Source organism: Seriola lalandi, unplaced genomic scaffold (assembly GCF_002814215.2).
Source record: "Seriola lalandi dorsalis isolate HSWRI2012SDOR001 ecotype SW California unplaced genomic scaffold, Sedor1 jcf7180002054377, whole genome shotgun sequence".
NCBI lineage: Eukaryota > Metazoa > Chordata > Actinopteri > Carangiformes > Carangidae > Seriola > Seriola lalandi.
This window is the reverse complement of record NW_019524930.1, coordinates 93,168-107,919: the sequence shown is the minus strand read 5'-3', so window position 1 is coordinate 107,919 and position 14,752 is coordinate 93,168. Positions and strand designations below refer to the sequence as shown.

Below are 14,752 nucleotides of genomic sequence, written 5' to 3'. Positions count from 1 at the left end.
ACACACACACACACACACACACGCACACACACTGTCCAAGGTGAGTGTTTTGATTTGACTGATTTAAATGTTTTGTTGTACTGTCTTGTACCCCTAGTGAGATTCAGAGGCTTTGTTTGTGTGTCTGTGTGTGAGCACTCTGTGTTTTTTTGTGTGTATGTGTGTGTGCATTATGCCATTGTTTAGGGGTAGAATAAATTTCCTGTTAAAAATTCCAGGATGGACTCCCCTCTGGGAGTTTCCTTGTTTATCTGCTCAGGAACACACAAACACAGACTCTCTTGCTCTCTCCCTCTCTCTCTCTCTCACACACACACACACACACACACACACACACACACACACAGAAGGACAGAGAGAGAGAGAGAGAGAGAGAGAGAGAGAGAGAGAGAGAGAGAGAGAGAGAAATACAGACCTTCCATCTAGGCCGACAGTCGTGAGGGGTGTAGCGGCCTCCCTCCGTCACGTTGGGGTTTTCTTTCTGCACTCGTTCCATCGTCATCTGGGAGCTGAACTCGATCAACAAACGCCCCACTGAGGAAAGAAGGAGAGAGGGAAGAGTTAATAAGATGAAGGCGATAAGAGAGAAAACAGAGGACAAAAAAGAAGTTGAAGTAAAAAAAAAAAAAAACAGATGATGGGGAACGAGGGATGTTGGGAGTGAGGGACAGAGAGAGAGAGAGAGAGAGAGAGAGAGAGAGAGAGTTTTTAGCTTCAAAGCAATAGAGTACGTGTATCAAAGCAATGTGTGCAGAAATAATGGTTTCAAGGGATACGCTCTGCATAATGCAGCATTTAATAAGATGCACAGGCTTTGGAAAACATATATTCCTAAAAAATAAACAAAGACTTTGAAGTCAGTCGGCGTAAACACAACATGAAAGGTAATTACGCTGCTCAGTGATGAAGCCACGCCATATGTTATATCATCGCAAATCTATCTATCACTCCTTTGAGTACTGACGGATCAAATGCTATCTAAATGGGATTGCGGGTTCAGACTAATTTAAAAGAAGGGGTTGTTTTAAATCTCTGGCAAGGACGATAACTGCAGCCCGTCGTCCTGTGAGCCCGGATCATTAAAATATAAGAGCAAGCTTTGCTGTTTGGGCTCCGACCAAAGCCCTGCAACCATAAACCGCATTTAAACAACCCAGACTCTGAGTGCTCACGCTGTAGAAAAGCACAAAATGTATTGATATAATTCATTATTTATTTTTATCATTATAAGAACTCAGTTAATTTTCAAAGCATCATGTGTTTAAAAAAACAAAACAAAACATATTAGATGATATTTATCATTCAAAACTCTGCGAAGTAAAGAGGATCAAGTCCGTTAGTGTCGTTTGATCAAGGACCTGTAACATACTTAGAAAGAAGGTACTGTAATGTAATAAAATGTAATTGTGTGTAATCAATCATTTTGTGTGGCAATAATAAACATATCGTACCATCCTAATTATAGGCAAACACTGATTCTACAAATTCTACATATATTTTTAAAGGACAACAGTGACTGATGAAAAGACCTGTCACAGCTTATTCTTCTGTGCCGTAGAGCTCCATTGTCAAAAAAAATGCATAAATGAGTCACAAAGTTCCTTCGTTACAATGAACATGGGCACTGTAATTTATTTTGGGTAAATCTCACATACACCATTCTGCAGCTGGAAATACTCACAAGCAGCCTACATCAAATGTGTAACAATCTGTGGTGAAAAATAATTCCCAATCCCCAATTACAAAGTTTGTTAAATAAGTTTGCTAAACACTACAGTGTCCAGCTGTGTTGTTAAACTATTATGCTGCATATCTGACCCGTTTTTTTAGAGATGAATTATCTTCAGTAGAAATTTATTAGCACTAAAATCTTGAAATAAAGCAGTTTGCACCAAGCTTCTTCTGACCTTGTCTAAAAGGGAGGTAAATGTAGCAGCATCTGACAAAAAGACAATACTAAATGCACTGTTTGACGTCTTAGAAAAACTAATATTGTGGCACCTTGAATTCCAACAGGCAGGGTGCAGAAGTCGAAAAACTACTGAAAGACACATTGTTGGTTTTGGTTTTTCATGGGATTTGTGGACAATAAGAAAAAAATCCTTCTCCTTTACGACATTAGATTATTGACCAGAGCTTTCAGAGCATCCACTGATATAAACTCCACATAATGTACTGCACATACTGTATCTTGTGTTGAACATGTGTATGAATACTCAGTATTCACTCCACTGCAGGGCAGAGGGGGGGAAGCCAGACAGAGAGATGAGGCCCACACAGGTATATGAGCTAATAATCCACTTAGCATTGACGCAAGTTTTGTGTTGAGAGATCTCCTCCAATCCACGCTGCGCAGGCAAGCAGCGTGATCGATGGCAACAAGGTTACATGTTCATAACACACCTCTTTATCACACCACAAGAGCTGAATGCAAATAGTCCCCACAGCCCTCTCTCCTGTCCACTTCTGCCTGTCATCCTCCGTCCTCTCTGCTCTCATGTCTCTCGTTGTTTTTGTTTTGTTTTTTTTTGCTTCCTCCTCTCTTGCACTAATGAGACAGTCGGTGGAACATGGTGTTTTCATTTCGTCTCAGTGAGCAGTTAGTTAGCTCTCAGGCAACAAATGAAAGACACGATAACAGAAAATACAAGTAATAGCACAAGAATACGCAGTTTTTACATCATAAGTTGTGTTGTTTTTTTTGTTTGTTTGTTTTTTTACACTAAAATTCTGTAATTGGTTTGTGCAGATACCTTTGAGTACCAGGTAAATAGAGCAGTGACATGGCCTTTAAAGCCACATATTAAATATACATTTCTGCCCACCGTCTCTTAGAAATAACCCACTTCAGAGACCTATATTACGCTTTATTTAGGGCAAGTCTTAAATCCAGTGCAAGGCAAAGAGAGCGTTGTGTGTTTTTAGTGCACTGTGTCTCTGCAGCAGATAAGGACCCGTGACCATAATATAATGTTACTATTCTCTTAGTAGCAATGTAGCAAACAAAGGCCTGTATTCAGGTTACAATAATTAGTTTGCAGGGGAAAACTTATCCCAAAAAACGATACAGCAGCAATTGAATGTGTGATCCAAGTATGAATCAAACTGATGATCATACTATTGTTAGCACCACAATATTATATATATATTATAGTCTTTACAATGAAGACAACTCATCCTTCTTATCAAGGGTCAGAAATCAGATTCTTGATTTAAGGTTTAAGTTTTTATTTTTATTCATTTGGATTATTTTCTAGAGGAAGTGATGCTCTTCACTGTCATTGTTTCGTTCTTTGTATAGATCAGAAAAGATGGAGACAGGTGAAGGTTTACAGTCAGTTTCCAAACAGTCCAGCCGAGTAGACACAGATGACTACAGAGAGAGAGAGAGAGAGAGAGAGAGAGAGAGAGAGAGAGGTGAGTGAGTGAGTGAGTGAGTGAGTGAGTGAGTGAGTGAGTGAGTGAGTGAGTGAGTGAGTGAGTGAGTAAATGTGTGTGCATGTGTGTGCCTGAAATCAGAAAATGTGAATGTGATTTTGAGCTAATGATGGTCGAGAGAGAGAGATGATAAGTGAGAGATGTAATGTGTGGTAGATTGATAGCAGCAGAATTATCACAAACACACACACACACACACACACACACACACAGACACACACACATAATAATATCTCATGCTTATCTATGTGGCGATATTAGAGCAATACATTATAATCATGCTGCTTGATCGCTCTATCTGGGACACCGGCTGCACTTTGGGGGATACATAACTGCTTTGTCTGCAAATATACACTGTACACAGGCATCCACACACACACACACACACACACACACACACACACACACACACACACACAGTATACAGACCAAATTTCCCCCCACAATAATGAACCAAATCTCTGAGCTACTAGGTTAGCAGCACATGTACAGACACAATACACTGAGAAGAGCAGACCTGAGGCAGTGAGCACTCCAAACAAACACACACAGTCACACACACACACACACACACACACACACACACACACACACACACACACACACACACACACACACACACACACACACACACACACACACACACGGCCTATTTGAGGCGGTGATTCAGCCTGGGTCAGACTTGATAACAAGGAAACAGAAATAGGATAAAAATTGGAGCACTCGAGTATATTTTGTTGGTTCTGAGGGCTTCGTGTGACGTGGCATCCATTCATAGATTATGTGTGCTCTTTGCTTCTGTTTCTCTCTCTCTTGCTGTCTCATGTTGTTGCCATTCTCACCACATAACACATAGATCACAGCTGTACAATCACAGAAATATTTCAGACAACATTCAGACCTCTCCCTCCGTCAATGGGTCGAGGATTTAACGGATCCACCTGATTCACCGGAGAAATAAATAGGGTCATATGGGGTCTGTGTATCAAGACAATATGTCTGCCAACTTTGATCACATGTTGTGTCAATTACTTAAGGAGTATTACATGTTTTTTTTAGGTGAGATCGAGAGTGAGAACTGTGAAGTGCACGTTTACTGGTGCAGCATCTATTTGTACACTCCTGGTTGGGGCAGGTTTTCCATGTGTCCATTTTGGATTGAGTGCAAAATATTGGATTAGTGAAAACAGACTGAGTGCCACATGGATCCACAACAAAAATAATAAATAGTTTAATTATAGAAAAAACAATCACTGACTCTGTCTTGTTAGGCTGTAATTAGTGACTAGTAACTTGTTTATTTTGTTTACGGTTCAGCTAATAAGGCATACAAATTTTAATTTCACAAGGTTTAAAAAGTAAATAAAAAAACACACTTTTTTAAATGGTTAACCAACAAATATTAGGTGTGTTTACATTATTTGATCATAAACTCGTCATTTATTATGGATTTTTTAAAATCATTTTTATCCTTATGCCATTAATCTGAGAAAGTCTGAGAAATCCGGTAAATGTCCGCAAATTATGTCACTTCAGTCAGCGCCGGCTGGGGATGAAGACTGCGAGTTAGAAAATGAAAGCAGCCTGGGGGGTGTGTAGTTGGAAAGACGTGAGCTCACCAGACCTCTGTACTCTGCTCCTAATCTCTGCTTGAGGCTAGCAGCTAGCAGCTGGAAGCTACATTAGCTTCAACCAAAATAATAAACCCAAATCTCCAGCCAACCAGTAGGCAGTTGAGTTGCATTGTGGGTAATCACAAAAATTAGAGACACGGAATAAGAAAGACATTATCTCTGGTTCCGCTGCATCGATTTTGATTTTTAACAGTCAATAATGGTAGAGGAGTGCGATGCTAAAGCACTGGAGTAACTGCAATTTAATATTGATAAGCTTAAACACAATTACATTGTTTGAGTCATTAAATCTACAATTGAACTGCATAGGGTTTAAAATTCGAACAAAGTATATTGTACATATATGTTCATTTCCCAGGATATCGTATGAAATACTATATTTATTGCTTTGTCTATATCTGGCCTATTATGACTAGAAGGGTATAACATTTAAGAAGATGTCTTTGTTGGGTGATTGCAATCAAATAACCACCACCACATCTCCACACAGTGTACAGTCATATAACTGAATGCAAAATGAACTAAAACAAAACAACTTCCATCACTGAATAAAAAGAAGAAAAAAAATCTGTGGTTTAATTTGACATAATTTAACTTTCTTCTTCCTTTGAAGTCTAGGTCCATGTAGATAACACCATGACTTGTGCTGTTACAGAGTCACTGGTCAGGCCATCTGACCACGCAAACTACACAACAACAGGCTGGTTGTTAATCAGCAGTCCTGTTCCGAGACATTTTGTGCCTTCGCGTTACCTAAGTGACAAGTGAAGCAGCAGCAGGGTCAGATTTCAGGGAGAAGTTCTGAGTTCATAATTGAGTTTGGTTCTTTGGCCTCAGGAGGAGTGGAGAAGTGGGAGTCAGAGAAAGTGAATAAATGGAAAGAAAAAAGTAAAGAATGGAGAGTGAAAGGACAGAGAAAGAGGGAGGGAGAGATTGTTTCTCTCCCTCTGCCTCCCACTGACACGGGCTCTGTGACAATAGAGAGTTTCAACTCTCTGAATCTTATTAGCCCGTCTACTCTCTCCTTCTCTTCTCTTTCTCTCTCTCTCTCAATCATTTACAAGTGTCTCTACCAACTGCGGGCTGTAATTGCTATTCTTCCAGAGATGGGGAGAGTGGGAGAAAAAGAGATGGAGGTAGAAAAAGACGGAAAGGAGTGGGGGGAAAAGAAGAGATGTGATGGAGGGAGAGGAAGAGAGGGAGGGAAATGTGTACGAGAAATTAGGAGAAATTCAAGCCACTACTTATAGAGAAAGAAATTTGAAAACACTGCTTTTACAATATCGTTCATTTTATCATTCCCTTATGTTTTCTTCCTCCTCTTCCCTTGCCACCTCTTTTCAACAGCCCTGAGTCTGGACCTATCCTCTAAAAAATCAGCAGCAGCAAAGACTGTGTACAAACATGAAACCCTGATTGTGTGTGTTTCTGTATCTGCATGCAAGTGTGTGTGTGTGTGTGTGTGTGTGTGTGTATGTGTGTGTGTGTGTGTGTGTGTGTGTGTGTGTGCGTGTATGTATGTGTGTGTTCATGAGAATTCACTGGATCAGAGGATTATTGTTATCTAAGAATCTACTCGACATGCAAAACATCCAGTCATCTGTTCGTGTGGGTGTGTGTTTATGCACAACACCCAGTATGCATCTGCGTGTGTGCCAGAGAAGAAGAGATGAAGGGTTAACAGTGGTGTATTTACAGCAAGCACATAAGGAAGAGAACGCGGCGACATCCACAAACTGATAGCTTTGTTGTTGCATGATATGTTGCTGGAAAATAAAACCCAGACAACAAAAAGGAAACATGAATTTTACGAAAAGGATAATGTGAAACTGGTCTGTTCTTGGTTGCTGTTCTGTAGCCATCTTTCAAACACCACATGCAGAGAGAATATTCAAAAATAGTCCCACGGTGATTGAATTTTAAAGGGATATAAGATAACCTTGACAAAAACATGTTAAAATTGTACTTCCACTGAAATGGACAGACATCAAATGCTTCTTGAAGGACTGGGGCCCTGGGATGGGCATGAAAGTCTCCTAGTTGAATCATCAGCATAAAACAACAGCGACTATATTTGAAAATATCTGCTTCTTTGATAAAAAGTTAAAAATACAAACCTGTGTACTTACAGATGTAAGGAGAGAAATCAACTATGACTCCCAAGGTGCATTTCTGTAGGAAACATGCAATCAAAGATCTTAAAATTCTGTTGCATGCCGAGCAGCGGTTGAGGCTCATGTTTGTACTGTATAGTCTTTACAGCCATTCGCCATAGCAAACTGACAAAGAAACCCTGCTGTCTCAGAAATTAAGTTGAAATACTTTTTCTAAAACTGATGGACACGTCATGAATAATAAATACTGTTACATACTGAGGTGACTCTATGTTGAGAAACACTAAGGATGTCACTACAAGAAAATTAAAGACTTTCAGTCCTGGTGGGCAACTACTTAACAACACAGCTAGTGACAACAGCATTGAACAGGGAGGATAAAAGCACAACAAGCAGCTGCAGTGCCATGACGGAGTGGGAGTTTGTGAGATTATTGATACCACCCCTATGACTTGGTTGAACGGGACTGGCGAAGACTAGACTGATACTACGCTGACTTGTTCACAACTTTAGCGCTCTGCAAGAATTGCTCTGGGTCTGAGCTCTGCAGTTTTAAAGTGTTTAAAGTGACTTCAAAGTTAACATTTCTTGTTGGAAAGTTAATCAAATGAAAACAAAAAGACAACAAATGTATGTAAATGGCTACAAAGAAACTCAAAACAACTACAAAGAGACTCAAAACAACTACAAAGAGATACAAAGAGACACAAAACAACTACAAAGAGACACAAAACAACTACAAAGAAACACAAAACAACTACAAAGAGACACAAAACAAATACAAAGAAACACAAAACAACTACAAAGAGACACAAAACAAATACAAAGAGACACAAAACAACTACAAAGAGACACAAAACAAATACAAAGAGACACAAAACAACTACAAATAGACAAAAAACAACTACAAAGAGACACAAAACAACTACAAATAGACAAAAAACAACTACAAAGAGACACAAAACAACTACAAAGAGACACAAAACAAATACAAAGAGACACAAAACAACTACAAATAGACAAAAAACAACTACAAAGAGACACAAAACAACTACAAAGAAACTCAAAACAACTATAGAAAATGACCACAAAGAGGCAAAAAAAATGGCCGCTGCCCTTTTTTCTCTCTTTCAGTCTGGATGTCTTGCCCCTATGTCGGAGGGGTTGGGGGGCTTTTCTATACCTGTGCCCAGGAGCCCACTGTTCCCTAATCCCCCCATGACCACAGTCAATATATAAATAAAATGATTAAATAAAGTAATTTCACAAGTACTGTTTGTTTCGTCTTTCATCAAACTTCCACAAAAATGTGTTTTAACGAGGAAACAAAGACCACAGCTCTGATACAGGCATTTCCCTTGGATTTGTTTTGTTCCCATGTTCAGACACGTTAGCAGCCACGAGGGAATAACAATCTTTAATCATCAGGAAATATATTTCTATTTTCTGGCATAATGTATGACAAACATTGTGTGCGTACACAAACAAGCCTTAACAAGTAATTTCATTAGCGAGTGTGAATTTTAAGCAGGCTGGTGAAAGTAATTACAGTGTGAAAAGCTTCAGAAATTTTGGAAAATGTTCTTTGAGAGCGCTATGTCTCGCATCCAGTAACAGTACTTTTATCAACATTTACTGAAGTACTACTCAATGCTCTATTCAATACCAGTGTTGCGGATCATTAACCAAACAAGCAAGACAAAAAGCACTTAATGGCTCCAATCCATGTGCACAGTATGTTCACTGATGTGTTTTTGTAATGAGACAGAAGAGGTTGCAAGTAGGGGGCATGGAGACAGATGGAGAATGCATGTAACAGAACAATGTATCCTGGAATAAAAAACAGGGTGTGTCAACACAGAAAGAGAGGTGGACCACATCAGAAAAGAATGAAGGAAAGAGCATGAAAGAAAGGAAGGAGAGTGAGTTATAGATTTGAGATACAGACAGCAGTGGGAGAATAAATACAGAAAAAGAGAGAACGACACAGCTGAAGAAACAGAGGTAGAAAACAATGAAAACACAAAGTGAAGGGGGTGACAGATAGTGTGAGGCTGTGAGCCAAATTCCATGGCAACATAACACCAGTGAAATGAAAGTGCTGTTTCACTTCACTGCAGAGCTGTTACTGTTTGTAATTGTCAGGTTTCTTATTTTCTTTGTATTACAGGCTGCCATCCATGTAAATATCCACAGAATTTATATTGATGCTACAGATAGCACATGAACCAGTGCAGAACAAATGATAAAGAGTGCATTTGCATCAATTACATTCACATTAATTTACTGTATCATCAAACTACTTATTAGTTCTGGGTCAGGTTTCATTTTAAGACTCTTTACCTCCACATTTAATACAATTTAATACCCGTTTCATGGTTATACCTGCTAAAGTATGAAAGTGTGATGGAAACCAGTAGGTACAATAAGGCCTGGAATGATTTATTATTTAATCAGACCTTTTCTCTACTTCAGCAGTATATAGTAATAATTTCTAATGATATAATTCATTAAAAAAACGGCGACCTAGACTCAGCAGCAGAATCTGGATGGGTGGATTAATCAATGACAAATTATTAATTCATTTAAGTTTATTAAGCTTTTGCCACAATTTACACTCGCCCATTATAAGATGATGAGCTTCCAAGCTACTGTAGCTGGCAGTGTTTGCTACAGGTGCCGACTGAAACTCCACAAATAAGGACTGAGCAGCCTCCTACTCACACATCCACTGTCAAAATAATCCCACTTTTAGTTCGTAAGTGTGTAACTTTGCCTGACCTGACTAACATTACTGCCAACACCAGCCGAGAGAAAATATCAAAGACTTTTGTAAATTTAATTCAAGATCTGAATAACTTCTCAGGCCACATTTTGTGAAAACTGGATTCGGTGCACCTTTAAAAAGACCAGCACTAATTGTAAGCAGTAGAGTATAGCACATTTACATTGAGAAAACGGACAACATTAGAGATATTCAGTGGTACCAGTATTCAGAATTTTGAGTGTGACAGTGACGCTATTGTCCCACAACGTAATGAACTAAGGAAATGTAGGGGCTACTCACAAGTGGGATTAAAAACATTTGGCTTTCTCTTTGTTGCACCCACTAGAATTTCAGTCTAATTATTATGTGATAACACTAAGTTTTTGTTTGTTGAAAAATCAAACAGTGCCAGTTAAATCTGGTGCAGTCTACATGTTGCTGTCAGTCTAGTTTCCGTCTATTCCAGTCTATCTCCTGGGATGGATGCTCCCACTGGGAGGCACCAGAGTCAGGTCATCTTTGTAGGAGCCCCATTGGCTAATATGTATGTGGATGCATATGATTGGTTGTTTTTGATTTTTTTTCTGCTTTATGCTTGCCCTATTTAAATGTTGTCTATGGTATTTTCTATGAAGTTGTTTTATGTACTACAGGTGTTGCTGGAGCTTTGACCTCTTTAGACTTTTTCCCTTCTTTGTGCACCTTGGAAGTAGGTGACGTTGTGTCAGAAAAATGCTTTTACTTCTACTGGCACCAGAGTCAGACATTTTTACTTAGATTTAAGAACAGCTTTAGCGCTCCAAAGCTGGGCTTTGATTAGAGCTGGAACAATTAGTCGATTAATCAATGAGCTGATCGACAGAAAATTTATCAGCAACTATTTTGATAATCAAATAATCTGTGTAATTTTTTTTTATTTTTTAAATGGTTTAAAAGTTGCTGTTTTTAGCTTCTGAAATGTGAGAGTTTTGTGTCTTTCATTATTACACATGACAGCAAAAACTAAATATCTTTGGATTTTGGACTGTTGGTCAGACAACACAAGACATTTGATTAATCAATAATGAAAATAATCTTTAGTTGCAGCCCCAGCTGTGATCATTAAAAAAAAATCCTGTTGTTTTTAATCACATGGATCGTTATTCAGTTTCCTCTTAAAAAAACAGACAATTATGTGATCGTAATCCTTGATTATCATCATCCTATTAATCTGGAATTAACCTATTCCAAGTAATCTAGGGACGGCAGCCACAGTAAAACTGAGTTGTGTACTGGCTCTATCAAACATACAAACTCATGTGTTTTTGTGTGTATTTCCCTAGATGATGTATTTGGCATGATTTGGACTGTTCTCCCTATTACATGATATCAAATCTGCATGAGTGGCAGATGAAACAACAGTAGCACGCCAGCTTGTATTTGTGTGTGCATATAAGTGTGTGTGTGAATGTGCGCACGCGTGTGTGTGTGTGTGTAAGCGTGTTTGGCAGTACAGCTACAGGTCTCACTGCCACTGTCCAGCTGGCATACTGATGTGGTAGTTGGCACATATGCTGACACACACACACACACACACACACACACACACACACACACACACTACAAACACTGTTCTCGGAAGAGTTAGTATCCTGAAATAGCCGTAGCCAAGCGCATGAAGACTCCAAGGTCATGATGCTGTCAGAGCACGCTGAGGCTGGTTGTGGTCAGACGTGAAATGGTGCAGAGAGCTGGTTTCACGCTGCCAGAGGATTACAATGTAGACTCAAGTTTTCAATCTACCAGGACACACAGCCAAGAATAACGCTGCAAAACAAATTCGTCATCGGTCCAGTGCTGAGTGAAAGTCTTGACATTTTTCCTGCTTTGTGTAAAGTCGTAAAGTCGGTCAGATATACAGACAGAGAGAGAAAGAAGCACTGTCCTGTCCATCATAAAGGTTAAAGATCAAATGATTCATCAGTTACATTAACTGCTTAACTTTGTCTACTATAAAGGCAAACTTTAAGATAAAATGAAATGTCAATCATGTGAGTTGCTATGTTGTTCACAAGTGCTAACATCAAGATAAGACTGACATTAATAACCTGCCACCGTTACAGTACCTGCTTAGTTTACCATAAAGGCAATAATACACATTGTCAATAATTTTGCTCACGTTATTAACAATGTTTTGGTCCTCAGACATTCATCACGCCTAAACTCATTGAGGCGCCACACAAAGAGCATCATATATGGACTGACTATGGGGTCTGACCCAGGAAAATGTCACCAATCAAGAGGACGCTAGCTGCACCTTGCATGACTACAAATTAGGGTCAATGAGCCCATCAAACAAAATAAACAAACATGGTATATAGATTCACATTACTAAATCTGGTCCTCAAAGGACATTACAGTTACTGTGTTTCTGGACAGGCCGATATTCTAGACTATATTTATTAAAACCTTGAACGCTGACATCACGGTAAAATCATCATCATTTAGCTGTTAATTTTACTGCTTATTAAGGCTAATGCTAAGCTAAAAAAAATACCATGTCAGTTATGTTAGTTTCTAATTTGTTGGTCAAAGAGCCGAATGTTAGTTCCTAACCTTGTAAATAAAGGCTAACATCAACTAAAATGATATGACCTCAGTAAGGTAGTTGTTATAATTCATCAAGGCAAAAAAATATTAGTAATATTTACTGCTCCCTTTGATCAATTAGGTGGATGCTAAGCTAAAACAATATAATATCAGTTACGTTAGCTACATCATAAAAGCTAACACTGAGTGTAAATGAACCGTCACTGATGTTAGCTGTTATCTTTGTCCATCTAAAGACTGCCATTAAGCTGAAATGTTCAGACTCAGCACAAAGTAAATTGTGAAGTCAGCAGCATACAAAGTAAATTGAAAGAAGCAGATGGACGTGAACATACACAGATTTTCTCTTGGTGGCAAGAGCAAAGGTTAAGACATGCACATGGAGTGAAAACAGGAAAACGAAAAACTGGAGAAAAAAAAACAGTGAGAGTTTTATGATCAGTTAGCATCTGTCACAACAAAACTCAGCCAAACTCTGCACAAAAAGTCAGAGCGTACAGTGCTAGCTAACAGCGACAGCTGACATTTGCCACCACAACAACAATATGAATGCACGTAAACCATAAACATCCACCACATCTCCAACTCATATTTACTGCACATTTGTAGGAGAATGGCTACGGAAAAATTAGTGCACTCCTATTTGAAAACATAGTCTCAGGAGACACACAAGCTCCTTTTCAGGTGCACAAACAGTGATTTAATTCTCTAAAACCTCAGAGTCAGAGCTCAAAATCAACAAGAATTACAGGTGGTTACCTGAATGTCAATGTGGACGACTGGATGAACTGTATATATTAGAAACACAAATTTACCAGCGAGTGTCTTGCCTTTGCCTGACCTATAAGGATATTTTTTTTTATCAGTGCTTCCAATGGAGAGAGAAAAATACTCTTTCAGAGAGCAGTTCATGTCGCGCACATGTTCCTAGCTGAACGGAATCTGACATTTGACATTTCTGAGGCTGTACTTTGAAGCGTCTTGCATGCATGTGTGTATTTGCCTGTGTCAGCACACACACAGACACCTACACACAGACACACATAAATCCATCTGAGAGTATCAGTGTCCCTCTGCTCACGTCTGTCTTGATCTTCCCCTGCTTTAATCTGCTTTCCTTCTTTTCTCCCTGGAATTTCTTTCTACTGTTCATCACCATTAAAGGCCATCCACATGCGTCCAACTGTGAGTGGACGCAAATGCCACAAACACACACATGGACGCCAGACACACAACCCCGGTGAACCTGACTTCTTGAAGGACAGCTTGTTCGGAAATTTAATTCAAAGCAGTCATTCCAGCATGCAAAGAGGATCTCAGGCAGACACACGGTGGGAAAAATAACACAAAAACGAATTAATTTGAAAGTGTGGATAGAGTGAGAGGATTGAATTCAAGTGAGGAAGGGGTTTCAGTAATTTCAGCAGCCACTGAGAAAGCCTGGATCTTCTTCTGGTCTCAGAAATGTGAGGAGTGCATTTGGGGATTTGTGGACAGGAAACAAAAAATGACAGAACTCACAGGGTGTCAGTGGAGGCAAGCAAGAACTAGACTTTTGTGGTCTCTCATTTTGATCTTATTAACAGCTACAACAGCTTTCTGGACAGGCTGAGACGGGATAGAGCAGGGTGAGTGATACAAAAACAGCAAATTACAGCAATCAAGGCGGATGGATACAAAGGCATTGTCTGAGCACACACAGGGAGACAGAGAGACAGAGACGTACTGCACTTTGAAAGAACATGAATTGTGGAAGAAATGACACTGTTAATGTCTCGAAAACTGATTGGATCCTCATTAAAAATGCAGTTAAGTCCTCGTGTTGAGTGTAATCCTCCATTAAATTATCACTGAAACAAAAAAAATGTCCTCTTGACTCTTCTTCACTACAGCAAATAGCTTAATTTGACCTCGAAAAGTGTTTGCACTGTGCCTCATTGTTTAATGATTTTGCAGTCTACTGTAATTACACTGGGTGTAAAATGACTTAATGACCGTGAGGGTAAAAAGCAGGCTATATGTTTTAATTTGAGCGCCTTGCAGCTACAAGAACAAAACAGCTACACTGTGTTTTAACTCTGCACCATATGGCTTTAATTTAGTTTTTTTTTTTTTTTCTGAACTAAATTAGGGAAACAAGCAAAGAAAAACTAGAGCTGAAGTCATTCATGCCTGTCTTGAAACTCGGAGCAACTGTAGCAACAGCAGCA

The 14,752-nt window shown here is 39.1% G+C and overlaps 1 protein-coding gene across 1 annotated transcript in view; it reads right to left on the bottom strand.

Moving 5' to 3' along the window:
- b4galt2 (UDP-Gal:betaGlcNAc beta 1,4- galactosyltransferase, polypeptide 2) overlaps positions 1-14,752 on the bottom strand; it is a 154,984-nt gene that overhangs the window by 86,736 nt on the left and 53,496 nt on the right. The window contains 1 exon segment of the mRNA XM_087174734.1: positions 416-534. Coding sequence (XP_087030860.1) covers positions 416-534 — 119 coding nt within the window.